The sequence below is a fragment of the Schistocerca cancellata genome, chromosome 5 (assembly GCF_023864275.1).
Source record: "Schistocerca cancellata isolate TAMUIC-IGC-003103 chromosome 5, iqSchCanc2.1, whole genome shotgun sequence".
Lineage (NCBI taxonomy): Eukaryota > Metazoa > Arthropoda > Insecta > Orthoptera > Acrididae > Schistocerca > Schistocerca cancellata.
This window is the reverse complement of record NC_064630.1, coordinates 394,898,312-394,919,874: the sequence shown is the minus strand read 5'-3', so window position 1 is coordinate 394,919,874 and position 21,563 is coordinate 394,898,312. Positions and strand designations below refer to the sequence as shown.

General features: G+C 40.0%; 1 protein-coding gene across 1 annotated transcript in view; it reads left to right on the top strand.

Moving 5' to 3' along the window:
* The window catches only part of LOC126188563 (E3 ubiquitin-protein ligase MYCBP2-like), a 215,363-nt gene that overhangs the window by 126,060 nt on the left and 67,740 nt on the right, over positions 1–21,563 (top strand). The window contains exons 16-18 of the mRNA XM_049930164.1: positions 3,608–3,829; positions 6,442–6,700; positions 7,020–7,173. Of these exons, the coding sequence (XP_049786121.1) occupies positions 3,608–3,829; positions 6,442–6,700; positions 7,020–7,173 (635 nt within the window). The remainder of the gene's footprint in view (positions 1–3,607; positions 3,830–6,441; positions 6,701–7,019; positions 7,174–21,563) is intronic.

Sequence of the window (21,563 nt, the reverse complement as noted above, 5' to 3'; positions counted from 1 at the left end):
AAGGAGCACGTTGCTGCTCGATGCAGAGATTTAATAGTGGTGGATTCCACTGAAGTGTATAACACATTTCTTTTATTTTCATTAATGATCACAAAACATTCAGTCCTTAGACTACCAGTTTTGGTTGGCACTGACCATCCTCAGATCTGCCTTATAACATGTCCTAATATAATAAAGCCATAATAGAATTGTCACAGAATATACACAAAATCAGCTTAGCATCATCACACAGTGTGTTTTAAATATGTGCAATGATGCTAAGCTGATAATGTGAATATTCTGTGGCAATGCCACTACAGCTTTTGTTATTTTAGTACCTGTTACAAAACAGATGTGTAGATGGTCATTGCTGACTGAAACTAGTAGTCTAAGGACCAGAAGCTTTGTGATCATTGATGAAATCAAAAGAAATTTAGTCAAACCAATGGAGAAGGCCAAACAGTATTTACATACCAGCTGATCTCAAAGCATCCAGTGCACGTAAATCTGTCTTAGTTGAGCAACACCTGCAAGCTATAGCACAAAGAATCTATACTGTATCAAAGACACCAATCATTTCCTTGATCATCTGAAATCTGTCCCATCCCACTCCAACCACATACCTTGTTTGTCACCATTGATGCCATCTTCCCCATGCACACGGTCTGTCTGCTGCTGAACATTACCTCAACCACTGCCCACCCAATTCCAACCTATGATCTCATTCCTGCTCACCTTAATCAGCTTTATACTTACCAACAACTACTTTACCTCTGACAATGAAACAGATCAGTGGCACAGATGTGGGAACTGGGGTGGCTCCTTCCTGTGCCATCCTTTTCATGGGTCACTTGGAAGGGGCTTTCTTGGACTTGATAAGCATTTCACCCCTGGCTTGGTTTAGATACATTGGCAACATTTGTGCCATATGGACCCATGGTGAGGGTGAACTGTTGAAATTTTTGGAATCTGTAAATACAGTCCCCCAGCTAATATTCACATGATCCTATTCTGAATCCCATGCCACTTTCCTTGTTGTTGACCTCATTCTCAAGGAGAGTCAGCTGCACACTTCTTTTCACATTAAACCCAGTAACAGACAACAGTACTTACATTTTGACAGTTGCCAACCTTTCCTTGTCAAACATTCCCATGCAGACTCCTTACAGCTGTACATCACCATTCTCATCTCAACCTTTACTGAATGTAATACCCCACCAGCCTAGTCCAAGAGCAGATTTCCTGGGCTATCATATCCACTCCTGGTACTACTGATACCTCCAAAAAGCAATTTAGGACTAGGTGTCTTGTCACTCAGTATTATCCTCGTCTATTGAATGTATTAAGTAGCTACTTCGACATGGCTATGACTTCCTAAAAGCATCCACTGAAATGAATCTGACATTTTGCCCACCACACCTAGAATAGCTTTTTGTCTCCCTTACCTGTCCCACCCACAGTCTCTGTGGTATCCTGGTCAGATGCTATGCTCTCTCTGCACCCATTTCCTTACCCTATGGCTCCTACCCCTGCAATCATCCTCACTGTAAGACTTGCCCTGTGCATTCTCCTACCACCATCTATACTAGCCATGTAACTGACAAAAGATACACTATCGAAGGGAAAGTCACCTGTGAAACGACACATTGTATACCAGCTGTTATGTGAACACTGTTTGTCCTTTTCTATTGGTAATACTACCACCAAGTTATCAGTTAGGATGAATGGACATAGACAGTGTATGTATACAGTACCTTGTTCCAGAGCATGTTCTACAACATGATAGTCATGAACTTGCTGCATGTTTCACCCCATGTGTCATCTCAATTTTTCCCCTTGACACCAGTTTCTCAGAGTTCCACAGATGGGAACTGGTGTTACAACATATCCGTATTATTATATTTTCAAAAGTTGATTGTTTTTGTTGATATATTAACACTAAGTAATTAGTGCCATCAATAGCAAATCTTAAGTTGATTCAATATTTCTAGATTTCCAGAATGCTTTTGGCATCATTATTCACAAGCAGCTTCAAATCCAATTGCTTGTATGTGGAGTATTGTCTCAGTTGCGTGCTGGGATTCATGATTTCCTGTCAGGTAGATCACGATTCATAGTAATTGATGGCAAGTCATCTAGTGAAACCAAAGTGATATATGTGATTCTCCAAGGAAGTATTATAGGGTCTCTCATGTTCTTAAGCTACATAAGTGATTTAGGAAACAGTCTGAGCAGCTGTCATAGATTGTTTGCAGATGATTCTGTCATTTACCATCTAATATAGCCATCAGAAGATTAAAAACAAATTGCAAAATGATCTGAACAAGGTATATGCATGGTGTGAAAAGTGGCAGTCGATCCAAAACAATAAAAAGTATGTAGTCCTACACATAAATACTAAAAAAGTAACTTTTAAAGTTTGGTTACGTGATAAACACAAAAATTTTAAGGTTATTGATCAGTTAAATAGTTAGGACTAACAATTACACACAACTTAAATTGGAACCATTAGGTAGCAAATGTTGTGGGGAAGACTGTTTTATTGATAATCATCAAATAGAAAATGTGGGGAAGGCTGTGTTTTATTGGTAGAGTGCGTAGAAGATGGAGAGACTTCCTACAATATGCTTATCCATCCTCTTCTGTTTTTGCTGCACAGAATGGGATCCTTACAAGATAGGTTTGATGGAGGACATGGACAAAGTTCAAAGAAGGTTAGCTTGTTTTGTATTCTAATGAAATAGGCGAGAGATTGCAATGAATATGAAAACAAGAAAGATATTTTTAGTTGCAGTGAGATTTTTTCATGTAATTTCAGTCACATTTGCCAAAAATATTTTGTTGTGTCACACCTACATTGGGAGAAGCGACCATTATAATAAAATAAGAGAAATAAGAGCTTGCATGCAAATATTTGGGTGTTCATTTCTCCCATGTGCTATTCAAGAGTAGGGTGGTCAAGAAATAGTCTGAAAGTGTTTCTGTGAAACCTCTGCCAAACGCTTATGGCATGAGTGCATCTTCCTGGTGTCCTGTCAATGAGGTCAGGTCTTTGTGTTGTCATTACATCCAATATATCTCCATCATGTGAAGTGGTGCTCGTGGAAAATTTAAGACATGTGACAGTCCATGTGGTGTGCTCAGATATTCTAATCGGTAGCACTTGTCCTGCAGTAGCTAGGACTCTTGTGTTTGAATCCTAGTGTAGCATATCCGTTTAACTTGTTATGTATAACAGTGGACAATCTTTGTTTTGCTACATTGGTGCCAGCACTTCTTTTGAATTAATTTTGATATGCAAAATTAACAGCAGCCACTGAATTGTTTGAAAATTACAACAGGTGAAGAAGATGATTTTTACATTTGAAATCAGCATTGGAAATATAACTACATACAACTGAAAAATCTAATACAGCTGAAAATGTGAACAGAATTGTTGCCCAATGCTACCAACACATGCACATTCCATACAGAGTGAAAGATTTCTATCTCAAATGAAACTGGCATTAAATGAAAGTTAACATTTTCTAGCTGCTGTCTCTATTTATATAATTAGTTAATTTTTAAAGTACAAAAGACAGATACCAGCATTCTTCACTGGATATCCTGACAAGCCTTTCCCTCACAGGTCAGCTGTGGTCTGCACCACACAGTATTGCTGCTCTCAGGAGGTGAGGTACTGACATTTGGCAGCAATACCAGTGGTCAACTGGGCCTAGCAGACTTGACTCCACGAGGGGTGCCAACAAGAGTGAAGCTTCCTCACACCGCAGTCCAGGTTGCGGCAGGCAGCAGCCATACTGTCATTCTCTCTTCAAGAGGAGAGGTCTATACATTTGGTAGTTTCCAGGTGCGTAACTATTATCATCTTCTGAATGAACATTACTGTGAGTAGTTGATTCATTAATATAAATTGTTATGAGCGAAACTTGGCTATTTGGTAAGTAATAGATACAAAATTATACAGTTTTTGATGTGTAACATGAGAAAAGCTTGTCTTTTGCTAACTTTTTACATCAGAAATGACAGAAACCTATTAGTGAAACAACTGGTTGCTAAAGTCTGTGATGGATTTGTATCAGGCATAGAATATAAAACTTCTCAGCAGATTAAAACTGTGTGCGAGTCCACTGTGAAGAAGTGTAGCGAGTCCTGCCTGGAGAGCTCAGCTGGTGGAGCAATTGCCTGCAAAAGATGAAGGCCCCTGGTTTGTATTCTGGTCTGACACATGGTTTTGATCTGCCAAGAAGTTTCAGATCACCCCCCTTTCCTCTGCAGAATGAATTATCTTTCTGGATGGAATATAAAACTGAGAAACTATAGGAACATCAATTTAATAAAGTATTAGACTGCTTTCCGTGCTCTTCTGTGTTTCTCCTATGTCTGTGTTGTAATACCTCCTTTCTCTTGATTTGAATAATGTTTCTTTTGTGAATTGTTGCTATGTTCCTTAGCTGCTGCCTGAAGTTTCTCATTTACATTTCAGATTTTCATGTGGACTATACATTTATGTGCCAGTTCTGCTCTAAATATGATTAGATGCTGTTCACCAGAATTTGTAGAGTTGTTAAACCCACAGTGTTTTTGAGTACAAGTCCTTATCTAATAAAATTGAGCAGGGGCAGACAATGAGCTGCTAACAATCATGTATGGATTAAATGTTCATCAGTAAGATCTGTACTAGTTATTCTGCCAAAAGTATGGAAGTGATTGCTTTATGGCCTGACAAACCCTTGAAACAATTTGTCAAGGCTTGGTATGAGCAATTCATCCATAGGCTCTGGGGGCATGGGGCGCTGGTGGTTGTTTTGATGCGATTTCCAGCAATGTGTGCCTCTACAGATCAGCTGATGGTATCTGAAAGAAAAAAAAGCTTCATGTTCATCCCTAATTCATTGCCTAGCAATTAAATGTTCTTGATCTGTTCCAGGCATATGTGCCACAGATATTTACAATAATTGATAATAAGTCTGTCCAGAGTAATATTTTCCACATTATTAGGTAATTGCCGGCCGAAGTGGCCGTGCGGTTCTAGGCGCTGCAGTCTGGAACTGCGAGACCGCTACGGTCATAGGTTCGAATCCTGCCTCGGGCATGGATGTGTGTGATGTCCTTAGGTTAGTTAGGTTTAACTAGTTCTAAGTTCTAGGGGACTAATGACCTCAGAAGTTGAGTCCCATAGTGCTCAGAGCCATTTGAACCATTTTTTATTAGGTAATTGTGAACATTTTGTGTCCTCTGAAAAGATGAGATTATTTTTTCAGAATTTGAAAGGTTCCTTTGTTCCAAAATACTAATGAAAAATGTGTTGGTAAATTGTGGACAGAAGCATTCCTCAGTGTTTTTCACATAGGTTAAAATTTTTTCATGCAGGGTAAGAATGTCATTATCATGGAACTTTTTTTTCAGTCCTTACATTTCTGTAAGAGACATAATTGAAATAATGAATTAACTGCTTAATGATCTATGCACATGGGACAAGGTTTACATAATCTGTGAGCAGTTGTTACTAAATCTTCATTGCATTGAGAGTGTTGATAATAGCTGCCTATACTTACAAGTGATAGTGGGTGGAGGAGTTACACTGAAATTATCCTGATTTAGGTTTAGTGTGATTTCTGGAAATAATTCATATGAATACTGGGATGATTCTTTTAACAAGTTCATGAATGGTTTTTGCTCTTGTCAAAAAAGCTAGTGTTCTATTTGTAATAGGTATATATAAGAGGTAGATTGTGATGTGTTTTATAAGCATCCAGAAGCTAATATTAAATTTAACAGTTTCATGATACATTTGCATTGCTGCTTAAAAGTAACTTCTCTAATGAATCAATTGAGAATGTCATTAGAGCACAACAGATTAATAATAGGATTAAAGAGTGATAAGATGGAGACAACACTTTTCTGCCTTTTTGTGGAATATATGCTATGGTGAAAGATTGATGAATCTTATAAACAGGAAGAGAAACTGTCTAGAGCAGTTTGATATTATAAAATTATAATTTTGATCAGGGCCAGTTTAAGATCCAAGCAACCCAAGGGACAACTTGGGGCACCAAGATGAAAGGGGTTCAGAGGTAGATTTCTGTACAGAGTGTATCACAATTAATAGTGCCCATTGTGGCATCTAGCTGAGAGGGATGCCTGGGGTACACAACTGCAAGATTTGTATACTATGTGTATAAAAATTAGTACTGAAAACCGATGTGTGTGAAGGTGAGCAAGACAAAAGGAGGGGTGGAGGCACCAAATGGTAAGTTGGTGTGGAAAAGTGTTTGCGAACTGCTCTGATCTTAACTGTCAAAAATTGGATATTGAAAGTCATATCCTTTCTGCTGCACAAGGTAATTACAGTGATCCATATACATGATAATCACCTAATTAGCTGTAAGTTAATAATATCTATATGTACACTAAAGATGTCTAGATAGTTATGGATTTATGTGTGTTTCCTTGTTTCAGAAAGGCCAACTGGGTCGTCCTGCTCCGCCACCAGGCCACGAAGCAGCCGGTAACAGTAGCCGAAAAGATGGTCGTCCACCAAGAGATGGTCCCTGGTATTCGATTCCAGGCCTTGTGCCAAACATTGGGCCCCGACATGGTCGAAGGGCAACATGGGTTGCTGCTTCTGGGGACCAGACATATCTCAAAATTGATGAGAGCCTCATTAATTCCTTGAGCCTGACACGCTCTACGGTCATGGCCAACAAGCAGAGTATAAGTAGGTTTTAGTAGAAAATAGCAAACTAAGTGCTCAATTTTGCAACTGACTTAACTTTGAATCTTCAGAAGAATTGTGTGCATGTATGCATGACAGTGAGGATGAAAGGGGAAGGGGGAGGGCGCATTCTTTCATTACATTGTTTCTTTATTGCATTCCTAGTGACTCTAAAGTTAGTTAGAGTTGCATATGTTTATGCAACATGTTTCCTCTGTATTTTGTTACATGAGTGTGTTTATAAGTTACCAGTCTTTTCTTTTTTCTAGTTTTGCTCCCGACACAGAGTGATCACATAATACCAGTCTTTTCTTTTTTCTAGTTTTGCTCCCGACACAGAGTGATCACATAAGTTCCTTTAAGTGTTTAGTGATCAACAAACGTGATGGAAACTGTAGCAGTTTCAGTGGACCAGATCAAGTGGACTTCTCCCATACTGCAACTTGTCTTGATCCACTGTACAATGTGCTTTGGAGGTAATTTACAAAGATGTCCTTTACTTTTTTCTTGCCCATTTAATAGTGTAGGAGCAAAATTCAAGTAATGTTTCTAAAAGAGCGCAACTGAAAAAAGTAATTTTACTTTTAACTTTTTCATTAATCCTTTAATACAGAGGTGATTAAATTACAGTTAGGCAGATATGCAGGAAATGAACCACATAATCAGTAATCCCAGCAGAATCTGAGTAAAAATGTTATGTGGTGGCACTTTGTGGACAATGAGGCATAATAACTCTACTTAATCACTGGCATAAACTACAATTCCTGTCAACTTGGCATACCTCATTACACATTAAACTATGTCTTTTGTAATAGCAGTCAAAACAATACATGGTAATGCTAGGAGTTACATGATATTCCCCATGAGTAGCTTATGTTTCTACTGATTCCCTCTATACATCTCAAAATGAGAGTAGAAGTATCTTCAGAAATACCAGGGGAAAAGATGCACTTGGTGGATTGTAAGACAGACATACAGTTTAAAGGCTGCATAACCAAAAGTCTCTGAACCCTCCATGAATGGATTTACATTTTGTGACATCAGGTTTTGACTTCCGCAACACTTCAGTGCATACATAATGTATTAGCAACACAGCTATGTTTTGTGTAAGTACGCTCCTGGAAATTGAAATAAGAACACCGTGAATTCATTGTCCCAGGAAGGGGAAACTTTATTGACACATTCCTGGGGTCAGATACATCACAAGATCACACTGACAGAACCACAGGCACATAGACACAGGCAACAGAGCATGCACAATGTCGGCACTAGTACAGTGTATATCCACCTTTCGCAGCAATGCAGGCTGCTATTGTCCCATGGAGACGATCGTAGAGATGCTGGATGTAGTCCTGTGGAACGGCTTGCCATGCCATTTCCACCTGGCGCCTCAGTTGGACCAGCGTTCGTGCTGGACGTGCAGACCGCGTGAGACGACGCTTCATCCAGTCCCAAACATGCTCAATGGGGGACAGATCCGGAGATCTTGCTGGCCAGGGTAGTTGACTTACACCTTCTAGAGCACGTTGGGTGGCACGGGATACATGCGGACGTGCATTGTCCTGTTGGAACAGCAAGTTCCCTTGCCGGTCTAGGAATGGTAGAACGATGGGTTCGATGACGGTTTGGATGTACCGTGCACTGTTCAGTGTCCCCTCGACGATCACCAGTGGTGTATGGCCAGTGTAGGAGATCGCTCCCCACACCATGATGCCGGGTGTTGGCCCTGTGTGCCTCGGTCGTATGCAGTCCTGACTGTGGCGCTCACCTGCACGGCGCCAAACACGCATACGACCATCATTGGCACCAAGGCAGAAGCGACTCTCATCGCTGAAGACGACACGTCTCCATTCGTCCCTCCATTCACGCCTGTCGCGACACCACTGGAGGCGGGCTGCACGATGTTGGGGCGTGAGCGGAAGACGGCCTAACGGTGTGCGGGACCGTAGCCCAGCTTCATGGAGACGGTTGCGAATGGTCCTCGCCGATACCCCAGGAGCAACAGTGTCCCTAATTTGCTGGGAAGTGGCGGTGCGGTCCCCTACGGCACTGCGTAGGATCCTACGGTCTTGGCGTGCATCCGTGCGTCGCTGCGGTCCGGTCCCAGGTCGACGGGCACGTGCACGTTCCGCCGACCACTGGCGACAACATCGATGTACTGTGGAGACCTCATGCCCCACGTGTTGAGCAATTCGGCGGTACGTCCACCCGGCCTCCCGCTTGTCCACTATACGCCCTCGCTCAAAGTCCGTCAACTGCACATACGGTTCACGTCCACGCTGTCGCGGCATGCTACCAGTGTTAAAGACTGCGATGGAGCTCCGTATGCCACGGCAAACTGGCTGACACTGACGGCGACGGTGCACAAATGCTGCGCAGCTAGCGCCATTCGACGGCCAACACCGCGGTTCCTGGTGTGTCCGCTGTGCCGTGCGTGTGATCATTGCTTGTACAGCCCTCTCGCAGTGTCCGGAGCAAGTATGGTGGGTCTGACACACCGGTGTCAATGTGTTCTTTTTTCCATTTCCAGGAGTGTATTAGGCCATCAAGAAACTGTCTGAACAGCACATAACTTTGGAGGCATGGGTTCAGTCAGCATTATTTCAGAATTACTTGTGCCCACTTCTACCATTAGCACCTTTATTTTGCAGTAAAAATGTCATTGCTCTGTTAGGCTTCTAAAAGTAATGCCAAGTGTTGCCTCACTGTAAACTGCTACTTTTTACTTCCATTACAGATCATCTGTCAACAACAGTGATTGAAAAATCTAGCAACAACAGATAGGATGTAGTTTTTATGATCATGGTGCTTGCTGGAAGTTAGTGATCACAAGAGAAAAGTGTAACATCATTTAGAGTGGTGCAACCTACTCTTTCATTATCCTAATTAAAGTAGAAAACCTCTCCTTCATGTACTCATGTAGAAACATATTATGGAACATCTTAAGTCTAATGCAGTGGGATGCCCATGGCAGAAACTGATGCACTGCATCAAGGAACCATTATTCAGCAGACCAGGCATCTGGTACCAGTATTATGAAGGAACAGTAGTTCAGTTTATAAACTTTTTGTAAATGTCAAGATTCCTCAAAATTTGTGTACAATCACATAATTTCTTTTGTTTTTTTAGGTGTTGACGATGTAATAGCCCTTTTATTTTTTACAGTAATTTTGTTTAATTACTTCTTGAACACAGCAGGTTCACAGTGGCTTCTCGAAAAAGAGCTACTTTACTCTTTTCTATCAACAAACGAAAAATAACTCCTACATAATTTTTAAAATTTGAATGCCTTACTTTAGTTAGTTTAATAATCAGCTTAAAATTTATCTTCACTTTCATACGAATGCAGTACATGATCCCATGCATGAAAAGTATTATCACTTGGTAGCGTAATAAGAATAGAACTGACACTTTTAACATCAAATTACAAATCTCAATTAGAAAGATGCAATGTCATTTCATTTAGATAGTCAGCAAAGATTTACTCTCACTGCATGAGGCCTTCAGCAGCTCACTTGATATGGCAGTAAATATAGAAGGAACAGTGGTAATTTAACCAGAGCCTAATATAAGCAGAAGCTTACACGTAAATTGCTTCAGATCAAGCCGTGACAGATTGTTTCGAGGGGTTGTCAGGGCACAAAGCTCTCACTTCTATGTTTGGCAGAATAACTGCTACAGGTCTTGCTGATGAACATTTAGTCCACATAAGATTTTCTGTAACTCACTATCAGTCACAGCTCAATTTTATGGGGCAAGAACCTGCACGGAAATACTTTGTTAGTTAGAAATCTGTAAATAAATGTATAATCTACTAGAAATTTGATGGAGTTACTCAAAAATCAAGCTGCACATTTTTCTCAGATGTTAGCTTCACTGTATACTATAGAGATATTAATGAGATGAATCTGGAAGTAGTCATGGTTAAAGACAAAACAACTTGCGTAAAATATGGAAAATAATTTAATTGTATAGATAAAAAATCTACTCACCAAGCAGCAGCAGAACATACATATAAAAGAAGATTATAATTAGGCAAGCTTTTGGAGACTGTGACTCCTTCTTCAGGCAGAAGGGTTGAAGAGGAAGGGAGAGGGATGAAGGAAAAGGACTGGAGAGTTCTAGGAAAAGGGACAGATTTTGGGAAATCACCCAGAACTATGGATCAGGGTAGACTTACGAATGGGATGAGAAGGAGAGACTGATTGTTGGGAACTGCATCAGATGAGATTTGAAAACTGGAGAGCGGAAAGATGGAAGACAGGGTAATATGCAAGACAGAGAGTACAGCTTAAACACCATACGTAAGTTAATAAGAGTAAAAAGCTAAGTGCACTGTACGTGACAGAGGTGGGGAGGGGGCAGTTAAAAATAGAAGGGTAAGACAATGAAAGATGTATAAAACTAAAACAAAGTGAAGAAAAGACTAGTTGCTGTGAAGAAATTGTGGGGCAGAAGAAATTTACATAAATTAAGGTCAGGTGGGTGACAAGAACCAAGGACATGTTGTATCACAAGTACCCACCTACAGAGTTCTGAGAAACTGATGTCTGGGGGAAGAATCCAGATGGCACATGTGAAACAGGCACGGAGGCCGTGACTGTCATGTTGTAGAGCATGCTCAGCAACAGGATATTGCATGTTACCAGATACACCCTCTGCCTATGCCCATTCATCTTAATTGATAATCTGGTGGTGGTCAAGCCGATGTAAAAGGCCGAACAGTGTTTACATAACAGTTGGTATATGGCATGAGTCATTTCAGTATATGTTTTGCCAGTTACAGGGCTGGTGTATGTGGTGGTAGAAGGGTGCATAGGGCAAGTCTTGCAGCAGGGATGGTCACAGGAGTAGAAGCCTTAGGGTAGGGAGATGGGTGCAGAAGGAGCATAGGGTCTGAAAAAAATACTGCGGAGATTGGGAGGGTGACGAAAAGCTATTCTACATGTGGTGGGCAAAATCTCAGACAGACTGGATCTCATTTCAGGGCATGATTTTAGGAAGCTGTGACCTTGCCGAAGTAGATGATTAATGCAATCCACACTGGGATAATACTGGTGTGCTCTAAGTTGTTTTTTGGAGTGATCAGTAGTACCAGGACTGGATGTGATGGCCTGGGAAATTTGCTTTTGAGCTAGGTTGGAAGGGTAATTACGTCCAGTGAAGACTGAGGTGATAATGGTGGTGTACTGGTGTAAGGAGTATGCATCCGAACAAATATGTATGCCTCAAATGCCAAGGCTATATGAGAGGGAATGTTTGACATGGAAAGGATGGCAACTGTCAAAATATAAGTACTGTTGCTTGTTAGTAGGTTTAATGTGGACAGAAGTGTGTAGCTGGCCTTTGGTGAGGATGAGATCAACATCAAGGAAAGTGGCATGGGATTTGGAATAGGACCATGTGAAATTTAATTGGGAGAAGGTATTCAGAGATTCCAGGAATTTTGACAGGTGAGCCTCACCATGAGTGCATTTGGCAAATATGTCATCAGTGTATCTAAACCAAATCAAGGGCTGGAGACTTATGGATACCAGGAAAGCCCCATCCAAGCGACCCTTGAAAAGGTTGGCATAGGAAGGGGCCATTGTGGTTCTTTTGGCCGCACCCATGATCTGTTTGTATGTCTGCCCCTCAAAGGTGAAGTAGTTGATGGTAAGTACAAAGCTGATTAAAGTGAGTAGGGAGGATGTCATAGGTTTGGAATCAGGTGGGCATTGACTGAGGAAATGTTCAGCAGCAGACAGACCATGTATGTGAGGGATGTTGGTATTTATGAAGGTTGCATCAATGGTGACAAGCAAGGTGTGTGGTGGAAGTGGGCCAGGCATGGATTTCAGACAGTCTAGGAAATGGGTAGTATGTTTCATATAGGAAATAAGTCTTTGTACTAGGGGTTGCAGGTGCTGATCAACTAAGGCAGATATACATCCAGTGGGTGCTTTGAAGCGAGCAACTATAGGGTAGCTAGAATGATTGGATTTGTGGATCTTAGGAAGAAGGTAAAAGGTGGGGGTGCGTGGTTTAGATGATGGCTGAGAAGTTCTATGGATTGAGGTTTTAGTCCTTGTGAGGGACCTGAGGTTTTAAGGAGGGGCTGCAAGTCAGTTTGAATCACAGGGATGGGATCTTGATGGCAGACACTGTATGTAGAGGTGCCAGACAGCTGGCATAGACCTTCACTAAAATACACCTTTCAGTCAAATACCACAGTGGTGGATCCTTTGTCTGCTGGGAGGATGATGATGGAGTCATCAGTTTCCCTATAAGCTGATGACTCCATCATTATCATTTTGGTGGGGAAAGATGGAGTGAGAGGAAGGGAGGGGAGCGACAGTAGCTTCGCTATGTTATGTGTTATATGAAGCAACTGATAGTGTGTTATATTGCATCACAGTGGCTCAATGAAATGTTTTGTGGCAAATTTGTTTTCAAAGACTGTTGCATTAAAGCAAAATGATATTGTAATGAAACTTACATCTCCTTTAATATTTTGCTGGAAGTGGATACTTGGGGGAGCTGAATACAAGACATGATATTTCTTGTGACTGTTGCACTCTTATGATGAATACATTCTAGGATGAAGTTGAAACTGACATAAACTTGTATTTCATCATCATTTTATTTAAACATTAAACATAAAAGCATATGTTATCAATGAATTTTACTTATTTTGCTTTTCACTAAAGCATCAATATCTGATACCACTTCTTGAGTACTGGCAATTTGAAGACATGCTTTTGAGTTGAAGCCTGCCAGCGAACTTCTGTGGTTGGATTTTATTCTCTTCATTGCAGAAAAAAGTTACTCACAGAAGTATGTAGATCCGGACATTGACATAAAAATAGCTGCGACATGTAAAGCTGTGGAAATTTATGTTGAGAAAAATTCAAATAAATGTCTCCAAATCTAATTTTATTATGAATCTTATCATGCAGCTGCCTGTCAGATCGTAGGTCTGTAAGTTACAATGGTAGTTCTGCTTCCACATTCTCAACATGAACTGGAAAGGCAAATGAGAAGACATGAATCTTTACATTTAACTTTGCAAATTGTATGTGTGTGGAGACGATCAGTGAGAATATAATGGTACTGTTCAAAATTGCACACTGTTACCACTATTAAAGATGACAACTTATAGTAATGAGCAGTGTTGGTATTTTCTAACTGTCTGTTTCACTAAGAGAGTTTCAACTTAAAGACCAGACTACAGCCATACACTTCTGAAATTAATGTGTTTTTACCATGTGATGCTAAATTCAAAACATTCATATGGTGTATAATGTTTCAGAGAAAGGCCAGATCTGCCAGTCACTATTTATTTTATAATTCTGCAACAGGCTTACCATGCATGTCCATAAATATATCAACTTCACTCCAAAGTTCAAAAAAATCTCTCAAGGGCTATGTGTCAACTCTGCCAGCATATTTCACTGTGATATCCAACATCACCATAACTGATTTGCAGATCTTCCAAAAAGAGTTTTTAAAGTGGTAGCACATAAATTCTCTTGGTGGAGAATGGAATGTATTGCAAAAATCTCAATTGAGACTGTAATGATATTAGCATCTTTCATAAAAGTACCACAGAACAGATATTTCCACCATCCATTGTGGCTGCACTGTCTGCAGCCACAGAAGTGAAACTCATTCATTGCAGACTCTTATTTTCAACACCGTCTTGCGCGCACACACACACACACACACACACACACACACACACCACACACACACACACACACAAGAATATGTGGCCCTGTTGTAGTGTCTTTCATAGGAACTGAGTCCAGTAGCTCTTCTGTGATTATGAAACTAGTATCCACTCCATATAAATCACCAGTATGGTGCCTTGCTCAAAATTCATATGCATTTGTTGAGTAGTGAAAATGTTAGGGAAAATTACTCGTATATTTGTTTCTCTGTTCCCATATAATGAATACTTACTTCAGTCACATCACTTAACAAAGTGTTCTTAAATATTTGCACCTTCGCTTCTCGCTCTTTGCCTTCTAAATATTGTAATGTCATTGTAAATTGAATTTTTTCATTGTGTTTGGAGATTTGAAGCACACTGAGCATCTCAAGACAGCACTACATATCATAAGCATACGGAATACTACAGGATGTGTTGTAAATTAATATTTGATGTGTCTGACCTTCATGTTTAAGTTCCTAACACTGTCCTTGTGCTATTTTTCATCAATATAATAAGAACTTCTCCTTACTCCGCATATAAGACTACACTAAACAAAACTATGGTTGTTCTTCGGAAGGCATCATGTTGCACTTTTCCTACACTATGTAATGATGGCTGACCATTCCTTTTTGTTGTGAACACTCACTAACCATGTGGGAAATGAGTGTGAGCACTCTTACTCACCAAGCCACCTCCTGAATGTGCCTGGTATAGACAGTAAGACTCTATTTGGGAAAATAATCTGTTATGGTAGCTATATTGCACAGATTGATTCTGTAACTTTATGAACAGAAAGTTGAAGTTGACATTGACAAACTGTACCATAGAAGTAAAACTAAATTCAGAATGGGGAACATAAAATGCGGAGTTCCACTAGGTTTGATTTGGACTTGGTCTTGTTTCTAATCAACTTAACAGACCTCCTAAGCACTCCAAACGGTGTTTCAGAAACTGGAATGTTTGTCAGTGACACAAGTATATTGATCAAAGTATACAAGACTACAGGGGACAGTCTGGAACTTCCTGTTTGCCACATATTTAAGGAACCACTGGTTTGGTGGAGACCTACCTCCACAGTGCTCTAATTTAGATGAAAGTGTAGTGTGGTCCACACAATCAGATGCTAGTGTTAATTAAAAAAAGAAACCTACTGCCTTCATCTTATTAACTCCGCAGATATGCTGCACACAAAACAATAAATTTAATTTTTTGTTCATGTTCCTTTTCTGAAGTTACACTGTAAGCCTAAAAACAAAATGCGGTATGCTATCATGTACAGTCATAATCAAAAGTACCCTTTGGCAACAACTGGCTGGAGTCATAGCTATAGACAGTCCTTCTCCCTGATTGGAGTCATCAATAAGCATGATCTCCAAATGCATATTAGTTGTGGCATCATAATGAGAGATTTTCTCAAGTATTATGCATGAATTGCTCCAACAGCCATACATGATGAGAAAATGAGTAGTTAGTAGTTCTTATGGAACCATGTCTTATCTGAGAAAACTAGGAACTGCATTGTCAGTACTTACATGAAGAATCCATCTCAGCTACGGAAATGGACAGAACCTTGATTTATCAGTGAGTGTAATAGATATCTACTGATGCCTTCATATTGGAGAATTGCATAAATACAGCACTGCAAGGAGGAGGGGAGGGGGGTGCAGGGTATTAGGACATTAATCCCATCATCCAACAGACATACACAGTGTTCTGTTTTTGTAACTTTGAGGTAGCAAAAACTTATGTGACTTGGTGGTATGCTCCACTGAAAAAGTATTTAGTTGGTCAAGAGTGGTGGACTGTCTTTATGGAGATCCAGTAACACTTGTTACTCTTCAGATCATTTTGTTTCCACAGCCAAAAGACAGCATAAAATTGGCATTTTGGGGTTAGATGGCTACAGCTGGTGTGGGAGAATTAATTGAAGTTTCACCCAGAACGAACTCAAATAAATATAGTCATGTTTTATAAGAATGTTTAATCTCATTGTCTACCAGTAGAGGTGCCTATCATCTAATTGGAACTCAATAACACTTGCCTCCATGCATCAGAAGCAGCTGCTTTAGTTATGACATGAATTGTAATATACATTCACAGTTTTTTTTTGGAGAATCGGCACATAAATGAAAAACAACTAAAAGATGTCAGAATGGATACCTTAAAGTGTTGGCGATGGAATGACCCATGAAGTCTTCAAACATAAGTGTACTTGAGTATGTTTGGGCATTGATGGCTTGAGTCTGTGATCTGTGTCAGGAATGTACTCAAGAGACTCTCCAGAATCATGCTTTTTCCGTGTGGGGGATCGTTAGGGAATATCACCATATTGCCTGTGTCAGAAATGCACTCATGACTCTTCAGAATCATGCTTTTGCTATGTGGAAGATCATTATGCAATGTTGTCACCATATTTGGTGCTCCCTCACCACCTGCATCCCTCAAAGATTCAGCAAAGTATTGAGACTGGGCAATAGTGGAGTTCATATTAAAAGAAAAATCACCTTTTATTTTATTTTATTTTTTTTCAAAGTAATTCAGTGAATACCATGTTCTTGTGGTCCTTGCATAAAAATGAAAACTGATTAGTTTGTTTTCAGGTTCTCATTTATTATTGTTTTTAATATTATATTTGATATGATGGCCATTAAATTCCAGCGAGAAAGAGCTGTATTTTTTCTCATTTTTTTGTTATCAAATTGTGTTGACATCTCAGCTGCTGCCTCACACCTACTGTTGAGGACAGATCTGTGGATCGTGCTTGCCATTGGAGTGCCCCAAACTCATGCAGACAGTTCACAGGGAGATGTGCTATGCATAGTCGAGCATTGTCATGCTGGAAAATGGTCACTAAACTGTTGCATGAGAGGTAATACATGATGACGCAGAAAGTCCATGAGGTACCATTGTGCCTTTAGATTTCTCTCTGTCACTATCAAACAAGACCTTAAGTCATATCAGTGGTTGCTTTTGCTGTAACTCCAGGAGTAATGCCACTGTGCCTCCCCAAAACATTGGAAGAATGGGACCCTCCTCAGGTTGCTGCTCTTTTCGCCAGAGATAGTCATTTGAGGTAGTGCAGTACGACGATTCATTGCTGAAAACATTGGGAGGCCATTCATCAGCAATCCATGCTTCCTGGTCGTGGCACCACTCAAAAAGCAGTTGTTTGTGATTTGCAGCCTACAAATGAGACAGTAATTCCCTAGTCTGGCTGCTGCTAGTCTATGACCAATGGCATGGGAAGTCAGAGAATGTTACAGGGAGTCCATTGCTTGTTCTTGGATGGTGTACTGATAGAGAATCCATCATAGCCTGATGATTTTGTATTTTTTAATGACATTACTATGTTTTTGACTTCCTTGTTATCGGTTGGGGCCAAGTATATGCTTTGTTTGATTGGAATGCCCCTATATCTATGCTGAAGATTCTTAAAATGGTCATTGACAGATTTTCCAACAGAAGAAAAGTACTCATTAAAAACATTTACAATCTGACATTGACATTTCATGATATGCCCTTTATGGTTTATAGTAAAATCACTTGTTGATCTGTCCTTACAATCCCTATAATCAAGGGAAGTAAAAAACAGTGATGAGAGCTCATGAAATAGGGAATGTGTCTCACACCAATATCAGAAGCAATAATAATTTCAAGTAGCTCAAAGGATCATGGCCAGGTAAAATGGTCAAAAATTGTTATTATTTTGACATTTAACCTCTCTGTAATTCTCTGGGCATGAGCTATTAACCTCTCTTTAATTCTTTGCACATGAACTTATAGTATGTCCTGTTTGTGTTATGTGGTGGACAGGGCTAGACTGGTGCAAGCTTGTTGTAGTATTCACAGTAGTTCAATTCCTCCCACCATGAGTGTAAATTGTGAAGAATAAGTAAATCACAGAGCAGTTTATGCTTTGAGGATGATGGGATGTTAATGTCTGAATTGCAGTCTATATTTTTCCCATGAATTATTCTAACAATTTATATGCCAAAAAGAACATTTAATTCATATCAGTGATTTGAATTGCTAGTGGAAGTAAGATATCCTCTGTAATGGTCAGACTGGATAATGGTTTTCTCACAAATGACTCTTACTATGGATATTAATCACCACAAACTAACGTCTAATAGGAGCCTCACACATTATCATCATCATCATCATCATCATCATCATCATCATCATCATCATCATTTGTCTTAGAAATGCCATATTTGGAAGATTACAACCATCCCTTTGCTAAGTGAGAGATTGGAATGTGTCTCATCTGTGTTTCACAATACAATACTGTGGTCAGATGAAGAGCAGTATTAAATGTTGGGAAAATCAAAATGTTATATTTAAGGAATAACTTCCAATAACCTTAAACCAAATTTGATTCAAACAAATGTACTGTGGCTCATTGTAGGAAACTTCTGTCATCCCCCATGGAAGCTCAAGGAGGATTGCATAAACCCTGGTAATCAACTACTTTCAGAAGGCATTGACTTCATGAATAACTGCTGCCAAGTAGAGATGGGCAAACTCGTTCATCCTTGGGAACTAGTTCACTGCTGATCGTTCTTTTTCGGGAACCGTTCATTTTTACTCGTTCACTGTTCATTTGTGCTTGGTATATGGTTCTTATGAAAATCTGAAAACTAGTAGTGTAGGTAACTGAAGGATGGAGGGTACCAAGAAGGGACACTTGCCTCCCCCCTGGAATATAGAGTTTTTATTCATTACAGAATTCTTACACACTTTTAAAAGTAATTTCTGTGATTCTGCAGAACCTCTCGTTTAGCCAACTGTAGCATTGTGTGGCTGATCGCAGGGAAATAATATAAGGTGGCGCACGGAAAACCGGCCCCGAGTACAGACTGCTCGACAATTACGGACGATGTGTTGCCTGTTACGAGCAGATACAACAAACAGACAAACATGTAATAATTAGGCAGTGAAGAAATAACAAGCTAATGCAAGCAACAATGGTGAAACAATCAATGACGATGTGTAGAGAGCTGGAGAAGAGAACATGAAAATCTCATGCGATGCACATGGGCTACAGTACATGTAGTCTTGTAAACCTGTTGGTGGCTGTTTCCCAACTTAATAGACCACAAGTGTCTTGTATAAAATTCTTCATTTCGACTTCCACTACATAGCTATGCTACGTTGTAAACAATAATCGTTTACACCCTATATATACTTCACGTTGTGTCTGAGTTCCTAGGCAAAGCAGACTTTATGGAAGCATAAAATAAAATGTGGTTTTCTCATCACACTTGCGTCACGTGCTTAGTAGAAATTAGGTTTTTATGTTGCATTACTAAAGTTAATGCAGCAGTAATAATAATAATAATAATAATTAAGTTGCAGTAATAAAGTTTTTGGTTTGAAAGCTCCTTCTGAACAAATGTTTTTGAGATAATAAGTAAATACGATATTATGGCAATGTGTCTTTTCAAATGGAGAGGCACCACTTTTCCTACTGAACCAAAATGACCCACAACCCACTCTTTTTTTTCTCCAAAGATACCAAACTTGCAGGTAATGCAAATTGGAAACAACTAAACTTAAAAATAATTAGAGCCTTCCTAAATGTAATGTTTTGTATATGAAAGATGCACGAAAATTGTTTTATATGTATTTTCTTACACTAAAAATTAAGCAAATTATTGAAAGTTAGTTGCTAAATCAAGTCGATGAAACCAAAAAATATATGAATAACAAAAAAAACTTGCCTTGTTATAAGTATGTCTTCTGCTGTTCATCGATATAATGAAGTGAGCTGATATGCCCTTTTGTTACCTGAAAAGACATACCTATTACACACAACGTAATTTTTATGTAATTTACGTGACTATAAAATACATTTTGATTACCGGTCGTGGACGCTGAATAGCCAGACCCAAGTGCAAAACCAGTTTGGAACACATGTAAAATGGGCAAGCGCAGTGAACGAAACAAACACTTGGAAACTGAAATAACTAGGAGCATTCGGCAGTGGAACTGAGACAAGTGGTCATGCGAAGAACAACGAGTGCGGCCGAGGGAGACTGAGACTGAGACGAGCATGCGATCGAGGCTGGAATGAGAACTGCCGAAGTGACCGCCATGACCGAGGTGAACTATGAACCGATCGTTCCTCGTTCCCGGGAACTATAAGTAGACCGCTGCGACCGAAGTGAACTATGAACCGATCGTTCCTCGTTCCTGGGAACTATAAGTAGACCGCCGCGACCGAAGTGAACTATGAACCGATTGTTCCTCGTTCCCGGGAACTATAAGTAGACCGCCGCGACCGAAGTGAACTATGAACCAATTGTTCCTCATTCCCGGGAACTATAAGTATACCGCCGCGACCGAAGTGAACTATGAACCGATCGTTTCTTGGAATTTGTTCCTCAGTCCTTTCGTTCATCTAGGTAAACCGTTCCTTTGTACCCTTTCGTTCGCGAACTACCCATCTCTACTGCCAAGTATGGGCTCTTGAACCAATAACACTGATAAACTGATTAAATTGTGTATTCAGGAGATACTGTTCAACACTCAACAACTTTTACCTACTTTATGCAAAAACATAGCAGGCCTTCATGCACAGGGAGAAGTTAATAAATACATATTTTGATGTAACAGTACTTAACAATATACCATCCTCTGACAAATGCATGATCAGGGATCTTGTGGTCACCTCTCATCTATAGTGCAGTCTTTCCTTGCTAAACATTACTGTCAGTATTGTCAGTAGTGGAGAAAATTGGCACCAGTCTGTTAACATTCACTTGTTCGTTACTGCTGCCAACATTACTTGGTAAGCATACTTTGTAGAGTAGAAGTTTAGTAGAATCTGTGTGTCGAGACTGCTCCTGCTCCATCACAAGGTTTGTCTGCTTTGCTGTTAACAACGAAATGGGGGGCTTTATGAGCAGGAAACACAGGTAATGATAACAGAATTGTGAAAACAATTCATTGACACTTCCATCCGTATCACTCCTTTTCTCATGGCAGTTAGTGTGGGGGGTGTGGCACACTCCTTTCTGGTTCAGCCGACCCAATTCTTATTGTAGATGCACTGTGGGGAGGGGTGGTGGAAATCACTGGGCCCATCTCAGCATGAGAATTTGCTTGCCTTTAACTAGGTGATGAAAAATATTTGTTTCATCATCTTGCAAGTTGTTGCTAGGGTGT